Below are 18,696 nucleotides of genomic sequence, written 5' to 3'. Positions count from 1 at the left end.
GCCAGTTCCTTTCCCTTCACGGACTCTGGCCTGGGACCAGGCTGTGATGGGCTCCCTTAGGCAAAGCTCTCCCACTGACACCAGGCTGTGTCGCCACCTCCTGGCCACCTGGCCACATTGCAGCTGTGATGTGATACCGACCAGGAATGAATTTGGGGCCGCTGGGTCTCTCTCTGATGCGGTGCAGGGGTGGGAGCATGTGTTAAGGAGAGCAAGGCCCTGGTATAGTATAATCATTTAATTCTCAACACATGTTTACATAATAGGTACCACCGCATCCCAACGTGAGATCAGGCACAGAGAGGTTAAGTAACTTGCTCACACTCACACAGCTAATGAGGAAACCAGGCAGCCTGGCTCCAGGACACTGTTACTGTCTGCACCGTCCTGCCTCTAGGGGCTGCCTGCAGAAGGTCACCACAGAGAAACTTCTCAAATGAACTGAAGAGGCAGCAGAGTGACAGGGAGTCCTGGGTCTCCAGAGGGAAGGCTTGGCAGGAACTCCACCTCTGCCCTCACCTGGCTTTAATTCTGCACCTGTTCCTCATATGGAAACCCGGCACCCATCCACTGGCCCTGCAGGGCTGTTGTGAGTTCACAACCGTGCCCAGGGGGCTGGCGTGCAGACTGTAAAGTGCCACACAAACTGGGAGGCATTATTATTTACTCCAGTTTTATATTACACGCCCCGTACTGGGTTGGTGGATTTATTTTTAAAAATAAAATAGGAGATTTGTGCCAACTTTGGACCCAACTTGGATCCATCCATGGATGTGGCCACCTGGTGGGAAAGGGTGGACACTGACAGACCACGTTAGGCCCTGGTGAAGGCTATTTCATTCAGCGAACATCTAGAGCAGCTGGCATGAATCCCCTTGGGCCTCCCGACATGCTTTTATTGTGGACCTCACGTCCCTTCTCACAGTTGGTAGTGGTACCCATTTCACAGATGAGTCAGCTGAGGTTCAGATAGGTTAGGTAACTCCCTGCAGTCACACAGCAGGGAGAGACACAGCTGTATCTGAGGAGAGGCTACCACTGCCTCGCCAGAACCTCTGGGTACTTGGTCGGGGCGGATGCTAACAGGAGGCCCTCAGGAGGCAAAGCGTTGCCCCTTTTTAGGATTGAAAACACCTCCTGAATGGAAATTGCGAGGGGCACCATGGCATGGCCTTCCCAGAAAAACGACATACGCATCCAAACGATAAAATAGCTCTTTTTATTCACTTTGATTCAGATCACTGGAAATGTTCAACAATAAATAAAATTAAACAGAGGCTGAGGAAGGCGACTCTTGCTAACTTCATTCAAAATGCAACCAGATTAATGCTCAGCTGCAAAACACAGAAGCAAGGCTCGGGGGTGGAGGGCGAGAGGGAAGGAAAAAACAAATTTTAAAACACCACCAACCAACCAAACTAGATTGCAAAGAAGAAAAAGTGCTCAGGAAGCTTTGGCTTTGACGTGAATTCAGTGAAATGCTAGCTCAGGTGGGCACCGTCCTGGGGGTGGGGTTTCTGACGCAGGCCCGCCTTAAAGCTGGTGTTTGGCTCAGGGTCCTGGACAGGGGGACCACAAATGGCAGTTCCGGTCTCTGACCGAAGCTGTGCAACACGAGTGTGGATCTGGAAGCAGGTGGGCTGCCTGTAGGAAGCGCAGGGCTCTTTTGTAAGAAAAAAAGTTGCTAATACTCTGATGTTGATAAAATGCCTGCTGTTTCTCCTAAGTCCCCTTTTCCTTGCACAGAGGTGTCACATAGCACTCCAGGGGTCAGGGAGCTGGTGTTTTCATGATAAATAAGAGCAGGAAAGGTGACTCCATCTCAAAACTTAGCCCAAGTCCCTGAGGAAGCTGACTGGCTGGCATGTTTGCTGCAAACCAGACGTCCACGATGGACATGATGGCAGCCCGTGCTCTTTGGAAGGGAGAGGACAGCTATTGGTTCCTGACGGCCCATGACTGGTCACCAGTCATCTTAAGTTGGACAGCAGTGAGTCTGGGCTTTGGCTTCCTTGGGAAACTGTTTCTGTCACAACCAGGTGAGGGATACTGAGTTGACAAATGAGGCAGGTAAGCTTTGGAGAGGTTAGGAGACTTGTTTTCCATTTTTTGTGTGTTCAGGCTGCTTTGAAGAGAACGAGCAAAGCAAACATCACAGTTCTAAATGCTCTCTGATCCTATTCTGCCTATGACCCAGAGGCCCAGTTCACCTAGAGGTAGGATTGGCGTCTTGCTGTTCCTTCTGGCCACCACCAGACTGGGATGCCATGGAGCCTCCAGACCCGCCCTTCTCCATTTGCAAAGCCCTTCCCATAGGCTTGTTTGGCTCCCCCATTTTATGTCCTATTTGCTTTTATCTGGTTTCTCCCACTACGCCCACCCCATGTGGCTTGCTGGGCAGTAACTGATGAAGCCAGGTTTTCAAAGGGCATCGATACGAGAACTTTCTTCTCTGCCTCTGGTTGCTCCTGCAGCCAGAGGCGACGAACCCACCCCCTTTCTCTTCCACCAGGTGGTTGAGGATAGGGGTCCCGGGGGATGTGGATGCAGGTGTGGATTTTGCTGCTGGTGGCGCCTGCTCCTGGCTCACTGAGGGGGACCTGAACCCCGGGATGCTGCTGAGATCGCTTTCCCTCATCGACCCGGCCTCTTCGGCTTCAGGCTCAGCACTGTTTGCTGCAGGTAGAGATGCCTCTGCTCCCTGCTGGAGCCCAGGGCTGGTCCCCAAGCTCTCTGCCTGTGGAATGGAGGAGCCCTGGGCTGCAATCCAGGGGCCCGAGGGAGCCCAGCTGTGTGTGGTGGACATGCCAGAGCCTTGCTGTTCTCCGGCCAACACACGCCCAATGCCCTGTGGGTAACTCTTAACCGATTCTCAGCCACCCTTATCCCAGGTATGGATCCTACTGGCTTCAGTCAATTGGTGCATTTAATCCCAGCTACAATGACGGGACTTCTTTTTTCCCAGTTAAGTCCCCTTTGCTAAGCCAATGAGACAGAGAGAGTGCCTGCTGGAGCTATGAGTGCAATAGTCTCCTCCACGGGAGGGATGAGAAGGCAGAGACTACAGCTTGCCTGGGCCACTGTGTGCAGGCTGAGGAGGCAGCTCAGGGGCAAGGCAGCAAAGTCTGAAGCCTACACCCAGTGACAGTGCTTCGAGATGCAGGATGGAGCCTAGCTGGGCAAGCTCACCTCTGGACGTTTTAAACCTGGAGCCAGAAACATCCTATTTTTGCTCAACATGTTGGACTTGTGCTATCTGTCACAACTGGTTCACTTTTGCAAATCACTTCCCTGCTCTGGGCCTTGCTTTTCTCATCTGTAAAATGGGAGAGTTGGATATTCTGAGGGCTGAAAGACATCCCACAGCTTGAACAGCCTTGTGGGAGGGAGAAAGAGATGGGAGAGGGCCCAGATGGCCAACCCAGGCAGCGTGCAGCGCAGCTGGCGACACTTCCTCCCTTTGAAGACCTGCTCTGACTCAGCCAAGCCCAGAAGCTCTGATTGCTCGCTCTGAACCTGACCTGCCTGAACAGACTCAGCTTGCAAGAGAAGCAGAGCGTGCACGAGCCAGTCTACATTGCTCCTGTCGCAGTGCCCACTTTTCCCAAGGTCTGTCCCTGGATTAATCAGCCAGCCACCAGATGCTTGTTCAGTTCCTCAACTCAAGTTCTGCCATGAGCTCTGTCCTTACAGGATTTGACTTCACAACAATTAACAAGACTTTATCAGTGAACAGGGTCTTAGGTTTGGGAGGATTTTAAAGCTGGAACAGGATTCTTTTTTTTTTTTTTTTTTTTTAACACTTTCTGGATTCTGAATCTTTGAGAATCTAATAAAAGCTATGGAACCTTTCCCCAGGAAAATGTTCATATGTACAGACAGGGAAAAATTAAACATGGCATGCAATTTCCCGGGACTCTTATGAGCTGCTGGACACCACCTGTGGCCCCTGAGCACCCACAATTCCATCCGCCCCCCATTTGCATATGGAAAAACAGGCCAGAGAGAGCAGGGCTGACACTGCAGGGAGCAGAGGACAGAGGATGCAGACCCTGGCAGCCTTCACACCCAACCAGGAGCCTGTCACACCTCCTCAAAGCAGCAGCGGCCTTTTAGGAAATACTCTCAACAGGAAAAGTGGTTTTTCTGATCAAATGTCAGTAACTGGAGCCAAGCATCCATGTCCTCCTTTGCCTGTGACTCCTCTCCCCACCTGGCCCTAAGGTTTTTGGAGAGTCATAGCCTGAGACTGAATCCAAGTTCACAAGGTAAACAAAGGAAGGTGGGGCTGAAAGGAGGTACAGGGCATTCCACAAACCCACCCACCTGCCACCCCAGGATCTGCCCATCCCTGAGCCCCCGAGCCCATGGTACTGCCAACCCCCGAGTCTGAGGCTTCCTATAAGGCTTGTATTAAGCTCCCCATTCCCCAGCTGCCAGGTGGGGCAGCAGCTAACTTAATTAGCATCCCAGGACCAGCAATAGAGTGAGAAAGTGCACACGATGTCAGCTGAATTCAACAACAGAAAAATCAATAAATAATCAGGAAGGTGAACGAGGAAGAGTGAGAGGATGAGGTATGACTTCTCCCGCGTTGACAGTCACATTCCTAGGATGGTCCCCAAACCCTCCGGACACCATGCAGGTGGCCAGAAGTGACTGGGCCCAGAGCATGGGCTTGGAAGGTTACAGGCACCAAATCCAACGGTCTGTGACAATAAGAGTGACGTTCCATGGCTCATGAGCCTCTTAGAGGCGTTGAGTGTCATCCGAGCTTTGTTCCAAGTCAGGAGCTGGCTCAGGAAACTACAAAAGATGTCCCCAGCTTTGAAGCAAGGGCCGTTGTCAGGGGTCCCTTTTCCTGAAGCGGGCCATTTGCCTCCTTTCAGCCAATGCATGCATTTCTCCCCCCAATACAAAGGCACATGGAAGTGGTCAGATCTGCTCTCAGCCATAATTTTCACAAGGATTGATTACTCAAGAGCATATCAGCTTGGGAAGAAGACGTCTGCTAGAGTCAGAAACTTTGCCAACATGACGACCTTTAGGGTGGAGAGCTTCTCCTGGCTATCACACACGAGCTTTGGGAAGAACCGGAGAGATGGGCGTGTTATACCAAGTGAGAGGCCAGGTGTCGTGCAAAGAAAGGCGTCATCTCGTCCCCAGGCCTGGCATGGGCCACGTGGCCCTGCCCTGGAGGCCATCCTACCTCAGAAACGTCCCAGCGAGAACCAGGTTGGGAGTTAGCCCTGGGCTCCTCGGCAGAAGGACGTCTCTGCCCATTCTCCCTGGGAAACTGTCCTTTCCTTTACAGCATTGGGAGTCTTCAGTATCTGCTGCCCCACGGCCTCCAAAGCCCAGATGACCTATGTGCTTGGAGAATGGACCTCTCCAGCATCTCCCCACCTTCCCTCAGCCCTGGGATGGCAGTGAGCGTGTCTTCCCACCCACGTCAGTTCTGAGATTTACTCTAAAACCCTGGCAAGACTTGGTGACCTTGCTGAGTAGATGTTGTCAAATGTTGGGATGCAAGAGGCTGAGAGGGGCACCTGGGCACACCCCTGAGGCTGGCCCTGGAAGCTCGCGGAAGGTGACGGCTCCGGCGAGAAGCTGGGGCTGACACGAGAGGTGTGCTCCGGTACAGCCGTCCTGAACCCTTTGCAGCGTCATCTCCCCTTGAATATCCGGATTTTGTTGATGGACTCCAAGGTGGCTGTCACATTGGACTCAAAGTCTCCATCGTGCACCCCAGTCTTGCGGAAAGCCCCCGCCGATGGGTTGTTCTCCCAGTAGTGGTGCCAATTCCCTTTGCTGTCTGCCCCGAAGCCATACAAGTCCACCTACGGGGGTGAAGCAAAGGTGAGACCAGACAGCAAGGCAACAGGCAGGACCTTGAAGAAAAGGAGCCTGCAGACATTCCCAGAATCTGTCAACACCATTTCCAAGGACTCCCAGAAACTCTTCTCTTGGTTTCTGGAACTCTCAGGCTTGGTGATGCGAAACTGAGTTAAGCAAAAGTCTAATGCTGATGGCACAGTGGGAAGCTACTGCAGGTGAGTAGCTGTGAAGGTGCTGGATCTCACCTCTGGGGCAGGTATAGCCTCCTCGCTAAGGCTTGAGGAGCTAGGGAGGGAGAGCATGGGATGGAGTGGAGAGCAGTGCTCTGAAGCCCAGCAGGCTGCCACGCACCCCAGCTCTGCCACTTGTCAGCAGATCCTGCAAGAGGCAGATCCCTTCTCTGAGCCTCACTTTCCTCATCTGGAAAATGGGGCCAAGAGTAATGTCTCCAGTGAGGAAGATGGTAGGAGCTGATTCTTTTCTTCCCTTAGGCTGATATTTATCTGGTCCAGGGACCCTCACTGGGCAGTTAGTGGAGGTCTTTCTTACATGTGACACACATTTACTGAGTGTTTATTCTGAGCCAAGCACTGCACTAAATACATCAGAGTCCAGACAGATGCCTTTTTCAGGGCCACCTGGGTGGGTGCTGGGGAAATTGGGGACAGAGGAATCAGGCCTCAGCCCTCAGCACTTATAACTCATGTCAAGCACCAGCTGAGTGGCCCATGAGGGACAGGGCTAATATCAGGGCTCTGATAGCACAGAGGAGGGAGGGACCAATGACCGAGAGGTCAGAGAGAGCTAGGCTGAGCAGACGAGATTGGAGTTTGGTCTTGGAAAATGAGTCGAAGACGGTCAAGAAGGGACACAGGGAGGGGCTTCCAGGGAGAGAAATGCTTTCTGGGCTGCAAAGTGCAGGACATATGTGAGGTGTGGGGACAGACTGGGGGCAGGGGACAGCTCTGTGGCAAGTGCAGCTCTTTCAGTCAGTGCCGGCGTGAACATGGGCTGCCCCAGAGCAGGAGGGAGGAGATGGAGCAGTGTATCTGAGGCAGAGCCGCCCCATGGGGTCCGTGACCAGTTGGCTGGAGGTGTCGGGGGGAGGGGTAGGAGGAGAGGGAGAGATGGATTCTGGGAGGGAAAACCCAGGTTTCTGGCTAAGAGACAGGGATGGTGACAGAACAAGCAAGGCCGGGATGGTGGACATGCCTGGCAACCTCTTGACCCCTCCCTGAGATTTCTAACCATGAGTCCGGCCGGGTGGGGGTGGGGATGGGCTGCATGTGAGAAGCAAAGACATCTCGGTGCCCTGCCTGAACCTGGGGCCAGGAGGACGTGAAGGGCCCTGCGGCCCGTCTCCTGCTCCTCTGCCCAGGGTGGCAGTGAACACTCCAGAGCACGGATGGAAACCTGGCCCCGCCTGGCAGATAGCGAGGCAAGTCACAAGGGGCAACACACACCTCCCAATATCACTGGTTCTCAATCTGGGTGGACAGTGGAACCCCTGGGTGCCTGGTTGTGTCTCAGAAATTCTAGTGAAAGTAGGGCCGGGGTGTGGCCTGGATGCTGAGATTTATGAGGATTCTAAGGAGCCACCAAGATAGAAACGACAGCCTTGCCCAAGTCTCCTATTATAATCTGCTCCTTTATTTTGCCCCCGAGTCTGAGCTTCTACCCATTGGTCCTGGCTCGGCCTTACACAGAACCCTGAGAACTTGCTGGTAGAACGCCACTACTTGCTCCTTAAAGCACCGTGTAAGAGAGGCCCACCGTGGAGATAAGGAATTGGAGCTTCCAGCGGGGTGGGCTACGCTGGCGCCTGGGGTCAGGATGGAGGCCAGCCTGACCACAGATGCTCTCCCCGCCTCTCTTGGGAATGTGGAGGGAGAAGCCCTGGTCCCCAGGGAGGCCACGTGGGCACAGCGGAGGGTGCCATACCTCATCACAGATGTGCAGGGAGAAGATGACCGAGAGGATGCCAGTGGACGGGTACCGCCCATGGCCCTTCAGCCAGCTGTCGAAGACGTACTTGATGAAGGCCGGGTGATATATCAGGATCTGTGGGAGGGGAACACGTGTGAGGCGGCTGGTGAAGGAGACCACACTCCTACCTATTGGGGGCCATGGGGGACACACCAGCGAACGGAACTAATACCCCTGCACTTGTGCGGTGTATGCTCTCGTGGGAAAAGACGGACAGTGACCTAAATCGTCAAGAGACAGTAGATGCTAGAAAAAGAACTATGGGACTAGGGAGAGAAATAGAGCTGAGAAAGGTGACCAAGCCCTGGAGTGAGACGGCTCGCTGAGAGGGTGACACCTGGATAACAATCAAATATGCCAGGGAGTGAGATGTGAGGCTATAGGAGGAGGTTCCAGGGAACAGCATGAGGTGGGGACAAGGGCACTGCTGTCACCGCAGGGGATGCAGGTGCTGAGCTGCCTGTTCCACCTGGTGTGGGCAGCAATGATCTCCAGTCCATGAAGTGACCCCGTGTGTAGCTTTCCCTCTCCTCATGTTACAGGTGAGGAAACCGAGGCTCAGAGAAGCTTAGCAACGTGCTCCATGTCACACAGCCAGCAGTGGCAGAGCTGGGGGTGTCCTGGTATCAGGGGTGGACTTGGCCCTACCACCCACAGCTGCCTCGAGGACAGCAAGGGGACTGCTCAGGCAGCAGAGATTGTGCACGTGCAGGGAGCCTAACCCAGCCCCTGGGAAAGGATTGGAGGGGGGATGATACACAATGCAGGTGAACTCCTCAGCTCTCAGCCTGGTTTCAAGACTGGCTCTCTGAGCAGCTGTCCCTTCCACTGGCTCTGCCCTACGGGGTCACATGTGGCTTCTTCTCTGGGCAGTGTGGCCCCCCACAAAAGGCAGGTGCTGGAAACATGAAGGGGACTCAGTTCCAGTATCATCAGAAACTAGCTGTGGGTCCCCATACCAGGGCCCACTGGGGAAGATGGAACTATGGAGACACAGGTGAGCTCTGGCTTTGAGAAGCTCACGTGGTTGATTCTCAAGCTGCAGCCACATTGGCAGCCCTGCAGGCCTTCTAAGAACCCAGGGTCTCTGATTCAGTGCGGGCGGGGTGGGCCTGGGCACTTGCATCTGTGACAGTCTCCCAGGTGATGCTGTGATCTGGGGACCCCCTTGGAGAAACCTTCCCAGTGTTGGTCTGTCCAGCAGGGAAGCTCAGTGAGGGCTACGGCCTCCACCAGCCTGGGGGCCCAGAGACTCTCGGCCTCACATGCTGGCCCAGCGGGACTTCATGCTGTCTGTACCGCCTTGCAGAGCCTCACAAATGAACCGGAGTTTGGGGGACAAGGGCCCTGAGCCTCCACTCACCTTATTCTTTTGCACTTTGATCTTCTTGGGGACAGGAACGTAGGTGCTGCGGGAGGAGAGAGCAGGTGGTTAATGTGGGGAGGGGACTGGGCTGCCTACAGGCAGCTCTGGGAGCAGCATTGCAGAAGGAGGGCGAGGCAGGGGAGGCGCACTCCTTCTCAGGGGAACCGCCTCCTGCTGCAGTGGCCTGTTCCAGACACCAGAGGGCGATCTTGGCTAATTTGAGGACCCGCTGTTTTTGTGCCTTCTCCCGGGGACATAAGAAGAGAGACTTGCTCCAAGCCCTCCACACAGCCTGAGGGAGCACAGTGGGGGCCAGAGCACCCACCTCCACTGACGGGGTGCTGGTGGATGAGGGCCGCACTGGCCCCTATTCATCTGCAAGGCTCTATGCGCCCCAGAGATGAATGGTCACCTGGTGCAACTCATGCTCCAGTGCCTGTGGGACCAGGTGGAAGGAGAGGGCAGCTGAGCCCAGGCGGCCGGGCTCCTCCCTGCCCAAGCCAGCTTCCCTCACTGCCCTTCTCCTGAGAGTGCAGCCTCCCAGTGTCCTGCAACCCAATCCTAAGCGGGCCTCAGACAAGGAGACTCAGGGCCATCTGGATTGAAGACACTTCTCTTCAGGAAGAGTAGGGACTTAGGAATCGGACCCAGGTGCAAGCACGGCTCTGTGTACAGTCTAGCCTTGGGTGCGATGCCAGGCAAAGCTTCAGGGCCCTCCTCTGGGAGGATGGAGGTATAATAACTACCATGGTGAGAACTGTCAGACAACATGTGCTCAGCGCCAAGTGCGCTGCCCGGAACAAAACAGAGCTCGGAAGACGTGAGCTTTCCCAGTCTCACATGATGGATGACTCAAGCAGAGCTGATGTGCTCACCACTGCGTCTCCCCAACTAGGGCCATTTTTAGTTTGAGAAGCAGGGGGCTGTTGTCATTAGGAGCAATGCAGAGAGAAGGAAGGGTCGGAACTGACATGCTCAGTCCTTTCAGGTGGGGCCCCCTCCCAGGAATTTCCCAGGTGCCGGGGAAGCACACCACGGTGGTCCATTTGGGGGTCTTGAGGAGGAGGAAGGCTGGGGCCCGGGGTGTATACGCTGAGGGACCAGGGAGAGTGGACAGTCAGCTGTGGGGCTCGCTCGTGCATTCCAGGACAGCGTATGAGGAGGGGTGCATTGTCGGGGAGGAAGGCTGTGGTGCAGGGAACAGCATGGTGGGGGGCCGGGAGGCATCCACGCAGCAAGCAGAGGCAGTGAGGGGCCAGGCAAAGGACACTCCATCCAGACACCTCGAGGGGACTTACTGAGAGATGGTGCCCGTGGTGACGGCACTGATAACCCACTGCAGGTCCAGGGTCTTGAAGGGCACCAGAATCATGCTGACGTTCTCTGCCAGGTCCCTGAAGCTCTCAGGGTACACGAGATGGTGGGTGGTCTTACTTCCCACGTCGGCCTCAAAGCCCACGGTGGGCGCCTTGTTCATCCTGGGAGGAGCAGGGAGAGAAGAACACACATCGTATCCATGGGCCCCGATTCTGGGGGTCAGATTTAGCTCTGCCAACCTGCGGTGTGACCTCAGACCGATGCCCTCCTTCCTCTAGTTTCCTCATCTGTAAAATGGAGACAGTGAAGATGCAGCTCAAAGGCTTTTGCTATTTTGTCCTCTTCTATTACCTCAAGCGAGCCTAACCGCCGTTGCCCCGATGACCTACTATGGGCAAGGCCCTGCGGTGGGCAAGTGACGTACCTCATTGAAGGTTAATGAGATCCGTGACCAGTAGGTACTTTATGGTCCTATTTCATGGCTGGAGAAATCTGGGCGCAAAAGAATATGTCCCAGGACAGAGTGCTGCCACGTGGCAGCTTTGAAGTCAAGTCTGCTGACCCAGAACCTGACTCTTTCCCCTCACCATGGATGTTCGTATTCATTGAACTCCAGGGAGGCTGAGTACTCCAAGAGGCCAGCTGAGTGCTCCAAGAACAAAGTCAGAGGTCACAGAAGCAGAAGATTTTAGAAGGTGCCTGGGGATCACTAGCCCCACTCTGGGGCACTCGTGCCTCTGGGCCGAGTGAACGGTATGGTGGCGATTACCAGAAACCCAGGGGAGACACGGGGCATCTCCCTGGAATATCTGCTTTATGTGGTGATAGGAAAATATGTTTTACATTAAAAGCATTTAGTTATATTATGGCCTAGATTGCAAAATGGGATGAATTTTAAAGACTAAATGAGAATCTTCAAATTAATCTTGCCGTCTCACCAGGCTTCTCAGTGTCAAGCTCCCTGCCCACTGGGGACCTCCCATGCACCGTTTCCTTTCTGTACGCAGAGAGGTACTTAACGTCCACCTCCATCCTGCACAGCACCGGTGCAGAAACTGAGGCCAGCGGGTGCAGTGAGAGGCCTGGGGTCTCCAGGTAAGTCTGTAAGTAATAGGGCTGGGAACTTGACATCCTGCCCCTGAGCTAAGATGCCACCTTCAGCTCCACAGGGTCCCTGGGTGCAGCAGCGTGGGCCTGGGGTGAGGGTCCGGCACTCACCTTAGCACAAAGTCGTGGCTGTCAATCTGAGGCCCGTACCAGGCCTCCTTCAGGTTGCCCGAGTTGCCCACCACGGCACAGCGCCGACAGCCCATGGACTTCTTCTCCAGCAGGGGGTCCATGTTCCCAGGAACCACTTGGAACAGCTCCTTGATGGTGTCATTCAAGTTACTGGGCTGCTTCTCCCGCTGCAGCTTCTGTGGGCAGAGGACAGAAGGACACAGGTTAGCTTGGCTGTGCTGCCTCTGGCTGGGGGGGCTCTGCCACCCCGCTGTTGGTCCCCAAATGTGAGAGATGGATGGACTTAAAAAATGTGGAGTATATACACAATGGAATAGCATTCTGCCATAAAAAAAAAAAAAAAAAGGAAAAATTTGATATATGCTACAGCATGGATGGACCTTGGAAACATTATGCTTAGTGAAATAAGCCAGACTCTGAAGGACAAATACTGTATGATTCCCTTTATATGAGGTACCTAGAGAAATCAAATCCAGAGACAAAAATCAGAGTGGAGGATGCCAGGGCTGGAAGGGGAGGGGAGGGGAGTTATGTACAGAAAGTTTGGGGGGACGATGAAAAAGAGCTGGGTGCAGACAGTGGTGACGCTTAGGCAACCCTGCATGTATGTAATGCCACTGAAATGTACACACATAAACGGTTAAGATGATGAATATTATTTCACCACAATACAAGGGAAACAATCATCCAGGATTAAACCTGCTTCTGGTAAGCTCTCCTGGGGCAGCTCCAAGTAGATCCTGACTCAATCAGACTGGGCTGGGCCCCAGAGCCTGCGTTTCCAACAGGCTCCCAGGCTCGGAGCAGGAGAACTCCTGGGGGTGTGTCCACAGCCAAGCTCCCCTGCAGGAACCTCCTCGGAGATCCCCACCAGAAGGGGCCCTTGGTGCCCCACTACTGGGAGTGCTCTGGACCACAAACTCCTCACAGGATGTGCTGATTTATTCCTGGTAGATCCTCAATAAACAATTTTGGAATGAACGAAGGACCAACGTTGTGAATCCCGCAATGTGCCTGGCAGGGCGCCAGGTGCCTGAGGCCCTCCCCTCCCGCCCCTCCCCCACCACCAGCTCCACATGCAGCCCCAGCACTCACCAGCCACCAGCGGTAGGTGTCTTCCTCCAGGAGCGCGTTCTGCGCCGTCAGCAGCGGCTGCATAGACCAGTTGAACCTCTCATCGAACCAGGACGAGACCTTCCGCTCCCCGATGCAGCGGGCGCAGGTGCAAGGCCGGTGAGAGTAGGTCATAAGCTTCTTCAGGTTCTCCGAGAACTCAATGACCATCTGCTTGGGGAACCAGGTGGGGGTCACCACGGTGTGGGAGTAGTTCAGGAGGAAGGAGGTGAGGAAGATGAAGAGGACGAAGAAGGTGAGCAGTTTGAGGGTCCTTTTCCTCATGGCTGCTGTTTCTGCTTTCCTGTGATGGGCTGGAGGAAATCACGCCTAACGGAGGAGGAACTTGGAAGAAAAACCCCAGAGATGGAGGCTGGGTCACAAGGCAAGGCAGGGATTCCCAGGGGCCCTCAAGGCCTGCTATGGCCGATTTCGCTTCCGCTGGGTGATGGCCACTCTGGTGCACCGGACATCACCCTGTGATACTCAGAGGCTAAGTGGACCACTCTGGGTTAGATGGCTCTTTTTGCATAAAATGTGTCTCTTCTGGAAATCAAGTAGCCAGCTTCGTCAGCATTCCTTGAATAGCTGATAACGTCTCTTGACGAAATGTTAATCAAACTTAATACAGGTGACTTCCTTTCCCATCCAAAGGGGCTGAGGGCTAATTAATCTTTGTGACAGTCCTGGGTCCCTGAGGGGTGAGGACCTGGAAAGAAGGTTCACGGTGCGGGACAGAGAGAAGCTCTCTTTCCACCGTCCTCTGGAAAGGATGGTGTGCAATGATCCTTAATTAGAACTCAGTCTGTCCATGCTGTCACCAGAGACGTGGCGGTTAGGCAGCTTAATGAAGGCACTGAGGGTTGTCTGTCATCTGCACAGAAAAGGGAGAAGAAAACAGGATGAAATTCTATTACCTTATTATAAAAATGTATATATATATACATTTCTCTGTCCCCACCTGCTCTGGGATGAATTCCATTATCTTCTGCTCTGTTGTCAAGCCCACGTGGCAGATGCCTATGGACGACTTATTTACCCTCTTGAGCCTGGGTGTGCGCACACATACAATGGGATGTCAACACCTATTCTGCAAGGCTCCTAAGGGACACAGAAGGTGTCCCACCCATCTTTCCTGCAACCAGAACCTAGTACATTGAAGCATTCAATCATAGTTTGGGAACTGAGTCAACAACGCATGCACACAATTAGAGGTTGCTAAGTACACACTGCTTTCTCTCTCTTTCACTCTTTTTGGATTCTAATTTCAACAACAACAAAAAGGGTATATACACTTAGGGGTTGTCCTAGCTTCCGCCTCGCCCAGCATCCAAACTCTGCCACTTAGTCTCAGTCCCATCATGTGGGCCTTACATGATCCAGGCTCAAGTTCTGGTTTACAGCTGTGTGGCCTTGGGGAAGTTATTTAACCTTCCTGGTCCTCAGTTTCCTCTTCTGTAAAATGGGATAGTAATACCTCCACTTACAGAATTACTATGAAGATAAGATAAAATGATAGATGCTGAGCTTCTGGTACCTATTAGGCAGTTGCTAACCTTTAATTTTCCATTTTCAACGAATGGATATTCTTGGATGATCCACTAGCAGCTGGACATTATGGCACATTCATACACATCTATTTCCTCAGATATTCCTCAATGCCTCCCACCAGCTAGATAGGGGTTTCCCGTTTTGTCCTTGGAAGAAAGTAAGATTCAGAGAGATAAGTGACTTGCCTAAGGTCATGGGGAAAGGAAGAAGCAGGTCTGAGTCCAGACCCAGAGCCCTCTGATTCCACGAACCTGGAGGGGTTGGGGCACCAGGGATGGGGGGCTCTGCTCTGGAGGGACCCCGTCTGCGAACTGGTCTTCAGATGACCATAGTTGGAGGGATATAGAGAAAGGGGAGTATATTTAATCAAAGAAAGCAAACAGAAACTCCTCAGATGCCCGTCGCCAAGTCCCCAGACTTCGCCGACGTCTTCCGCCTTCTGCAGGGAACAACCGTGCTCACAACTCTGCACTTGATCGTGACTCCTTTGTTCTTTGCTGGACTGTGTCCCCACTGCTATATGTCTGATCAGTTCCTCCCTGTCCTCAACCTGTTGTTCATTGACGAGCAGGATATATTTTTTCCAAGAAAGTGACAGTTGAAGGGAGATTAATTACCTTTTGGTAGAAAGAGTGGCTGGTTAGAAATCAAATTAAATGCACCGTGGCTTCCGAGAGACAAAGATGCATTGCAACCTCCTACAGCTTCCTCAATGCCTCAGGTCATTTTGATTGGCCTACTGCTCCATGTTCCACTTTTCACAACAACCGGCTTGTATTTAGAACCCAGTGGCATCCATAGTTGTCCCTTCCAGCTACCCCCGGCCCCTCCGTCAAGTAGCAACTCTGCCATTTGAGTTAAATTAACCTTCAAGGGCAGGCTCTGACTTAACTTGGCCAGGATGTTGTTGCCAACCCCTCTTACCATGGTAATTGCTCCCGGGATGGGAATATGTCCTAATTCCATCCAATTAGAGTAAAACCCCCGACATTTATAGGGAGGGCAGAACATTTCTTTTGCTCTGGCCACTTGGATGTTTGAATGTGGAAGTCAGAGTTGTGCTAGCCATTTTGCTAGCTCATGTGGAAGAGGTGATTGTTGAACAGGGCCAGGCAAACAGTATTAAACCCCTGATCTAGCCGTACCTGCACCCTACACTACATTTTGACCTTTCAGTAACATGAGAGAATAAATCCCCTTTATTGTGTAAAGCAGAGTACTTGTACCTTGAAGCAACATGACTGACCCACAGGTCACAGCTGCTCCTGCCTCTGGGCTCCTGCCCAGGCTATCCCCACCGTCCAGAAAAGCCACCCTACCCTGCTTGGCTCTTAGTCACTCTTTAGGGCTCAGCTGGCACTGACTCCTAGAGAAAGGCCTGCCCATCCTGGCATGAGCATGACACCTGGCACACACATGGCATGAAAGAATACAGAAGTGAATGAAGGCAAGGGCCGACAATTCAGAGGAGAGATCTAAGCAAGAAAGTACAGATCAAGACTCAGAAGATTGATTTTCACCAGACCGTACCATTTGCTGTGTGACCACGAACAAGTCATCTAATCTCTCTGAACCATTCCTTCAACTGGAAAAGGGGGCTGATAACAGAGATTCTGCTAACTTCTCAGCACTGTCAATCAAGCAAGATCTATCCATTCATCCAATTCACTCACGCGTATTTGCTGGGCCTGTGCTGTGCCAGGCACTGGGCTAGATGGCTGGGATGCATGATGAAAGAATCCAGGTAGGAGCGTCCTAAGCATCTAAGGTCCCAGGGCCTCTGGGAGAAATGGGCTGATGTGCCTGGGTCAGCGTGGAAGAGAGAAGCAGGTGGTGGGACCAGAGAGGAACAGGCCTGTATGTGGGTGTGTGTGGGGGGTGCGGTTGTGGAAGCCATTAGCAAGGCTCAGTCTTCTCTGAGTGACACAGAGCCCAGGGGAGGGTCTCAGCTAAGGGAGTGACATGGTCTCACCACATTTGTCTTTGTGAGGAGCACGGGCCATGAAGCTTTTACTGTGTATCCCAATGCCAAGGGCAGAGATAAACTCACTGAAATAGATGACTGTTACACCGCGTGGACCGAATAAGATTCTGGGTGAGAGGCTAGGTTTCCCACAAGGTCCCGGCTCCACGTGAGAGCTAGGAATGCTCGCAGCTGATGCAATGGGTGGGATGAGAGTTGGGACAGAGGGCAAGGCTGCACAGCAGAATCAGGGGGACAGCGACACCCTCCTCCCGTCAGTCTGGCATGTCCTGGTAGCCACATCGCCAAGGCCAGGGTGTTTGTTGGATACCACCTACCAGCTGAGCTGGTATCAATTAGCACTTTCAAAAGCACTGGGGAAAACGGCAGTGGAAAATCAAGAACACCCCTCCACCCCTTCCCTGGCCCCAGGGTAGAAAGTAGGAATGCGGGACTTCTCTGTACTCTATTACGTGAGGCAGCCGGCAACCATGGGGGACGCCAGCCCTGGCTCCCAACATGGAACCAAGGCCAAGACGCCACGGGCCAAGGATCTCTGTGCCAAGTGTGTGGGGAGAGGCCGGCCACACCTCCCCAAAACAAAGAGGAAGAGCAGAGGGATGGGGAGAGAACACAGTCGCCAGCTGCCTGCAGCACTACAGCCATCTCAGGGCCACAAACTGAAGTATTGTACGAGGCACAGAGAACGTGTACGTGACAGGTCACCAGAGGCACAATGTTGACAAATGTCAGAGCCCTTTCAAGGACTCCACACGGATTTCCCTGAGGATCCCTAATAAAGACAAGCACCCCTGGCAATAGGGTCACGGTGACAATTACCAGTCACTGAGAGAAGAATTGTCTCAAATGCTTGGAAAGCCAAATGGATGAACCGTGTGGGTTTCTGGACGTGTAACAAACGCCTGCTGAACTGTGCAGTTGTTATCCCAAGGCTGGGGTGGCTCCCAGGTCCCCACATAGTGCCCCGCAGTGTGGTCGTTGGTGAAATGACTGCAGGTTGGCGGGGATATTAGCACTTCTCCTAACGAGCTGCCACAGTTGCCTCCCTGTGGTCTTCACACCAACTGGGCGGGATCGGTAATCATGCCTATTCCCCTGAAACGGGAAACTGACGTGCAGAGAAGACAACTGACGTGTCCAAGGTCACACCGCGAGACCGAGGCAGAGCCAGCGTGATGACGCAAGCTTCTGCCTCCGCCTGGATCTTTCGACATAGCCGTCCTTCTACTTAATCAATGCCTGCTCTCATCTTCATGATTTCCTTTCTTGACATTTCTCTGGGATTGAATTCTGTTCTCTTTCCGAGGTCTTAGCTGGATGCTACTTTGTCCTTTTCTGCTGTGTCTGTTTGAATGGTATGTTACGTTCTTCATTTCCATTCCCGTATTTTTCAGTTCTAGAAATTCTACCTGAGTAATTTTTGCATAAGTTCCAGTTTTCTGGAGAAGTTCTCCACCTTGGGTCTATTTCTATGGTCTGTCTTCTCTCTTTCTCTTTCTTTGGTCATTTGGTTCTGTCCCGTGGCATGGTAACTGTGGATACTGTGCATGACGGAAATGCAGAGGCTCTGGATGAGGCTGTCCTTATTCAGAGGAAGTTGTTTTCTCCTGGTGGGCAGGTAGAGCAGGGGCACATTATCTTGTTCCAGCTGGTGACAGGGATGCCAGGAGCTGCACCTTAGTCACCTATGATGACTGTTCATTTCTGGTTTCCCCTTGCGGATAGGGTGTAGCCCTTCCCAAAGCACAGCTGGGGTGCCTACCAAGGCACCTCTTCTTTGCACAATGGCATCTCCAATTTCTGTCTGCCCTGCACTGGCAGACTGCCAAAAGCTCAGTCTAGCCTTTTAGGCTTGGCTCTGTTTTTGGCTTGTTTTGTAGGCTCTGGTCCCACGCACCTTAAATGCTGGCAAATGCCTTCAGAGGAAAAAGAGATGCAGAATAATAGGTCTTGTTTGTGGTTCCCTTTGCTCCAGGTTCTTGGTGTCTTAGGTTTTGGCTCAGTCCTGAACTGTACTTTTTATTTTGTTTTACTCCCCAGCCTTGTAAGACAGCCCCCCACACTGAGCTGCTGCTCTCAGCCTGTGCTCTGGACCCTTCCATGAGCTAGCATATCCCACCTGCAGGAAGGTGGCAGGGAATATCAGTCTCACCCCCACTCATTTCCCTTCTGTCTGGGATGTTCGCCCCGCAAGCCCTGGCTGCCTTGGTTGCTCTCCAATGCCTTCCGAGTTGGGTTCCTATCTTACCCACTTTTTATTATCCTCGGTGAAAGAATTCTTCTGACACAAGCTTCTGCCATA

General features: G+C 53.0%; 1 protein-coding gene across 4 annotated transcripts in view; it reads right to left on the bottom strand.

The window, feature by feature from the left end:
* Positions 1 to 1,200: 1,200 nt before the first annotated feature.
* ST3GAL1 (ST3 beta-galactoside alpha-2,3-sialyltransferase 1) overlaps positions 1,201 to 18,696 on the bottom strand; it is a 67,391-nt gene continuing 49,895 nt past the window's right edge. For all 4 annotated transcript variants that reach the window (XM_019724187.2, XM_019724148.2, XM_074316905.1 and 1 more), the window contains 6 exons: positions 12,842 to 13,733; positions 11,726 to 11,922; positions 10,489 to 10,668; positions 9,188 to 9,233; positions 7,780 to 7,899; positions 1,201 to 5,840 (listed from right to left, as the gene is read on the bottom strand). In XM_019724187.2, the coding sequence (XP_019579746.1) occupies positions 5,667 to 5,840; positions 7,780 to 7,899; positions 9,188 to 9,233; positions 10,489 to 10,668; positions 11,726 to 11,922; positions 12,842 to 13,144 (1,020 nt within the window). In that variant the 5' untranslated portion in view covers positions 13,145 to 13,733 and the 3' untranslated portion in view covers positions 1,201 to 5,666. The remainder of the gene's footprint in view (positions 5,841 to 7,779; positions 7,900 to 9,187; positions 9,234 to 10,488; positions 10,669 to 11,725; positions 11,923 to 12,841; positions 13,734 to 18,696) is intronic.

The sequence above is a fragment of the Rhinolophus sinicus genome, linkage group LG12 (genome assembly GCF_036562045.2).
Source record: "Rhinolophus sinicus isolate RSC01 linkage group LG12, ASM3656204v1, whole genome shotgun sequence".
Classification (NCBI taxonomy): Eukaryota; Metazoa; Chordata; class Mammalia; order Chiroptera; family Rhinolophidae; genus Rhinolophus; species Rhinolophus sinicus.
The sequence above is the reverse complement of the archived record's forward strand: the minus strand, read 5'-3'. Positions and strand labels throughout refer to the sequence as shown.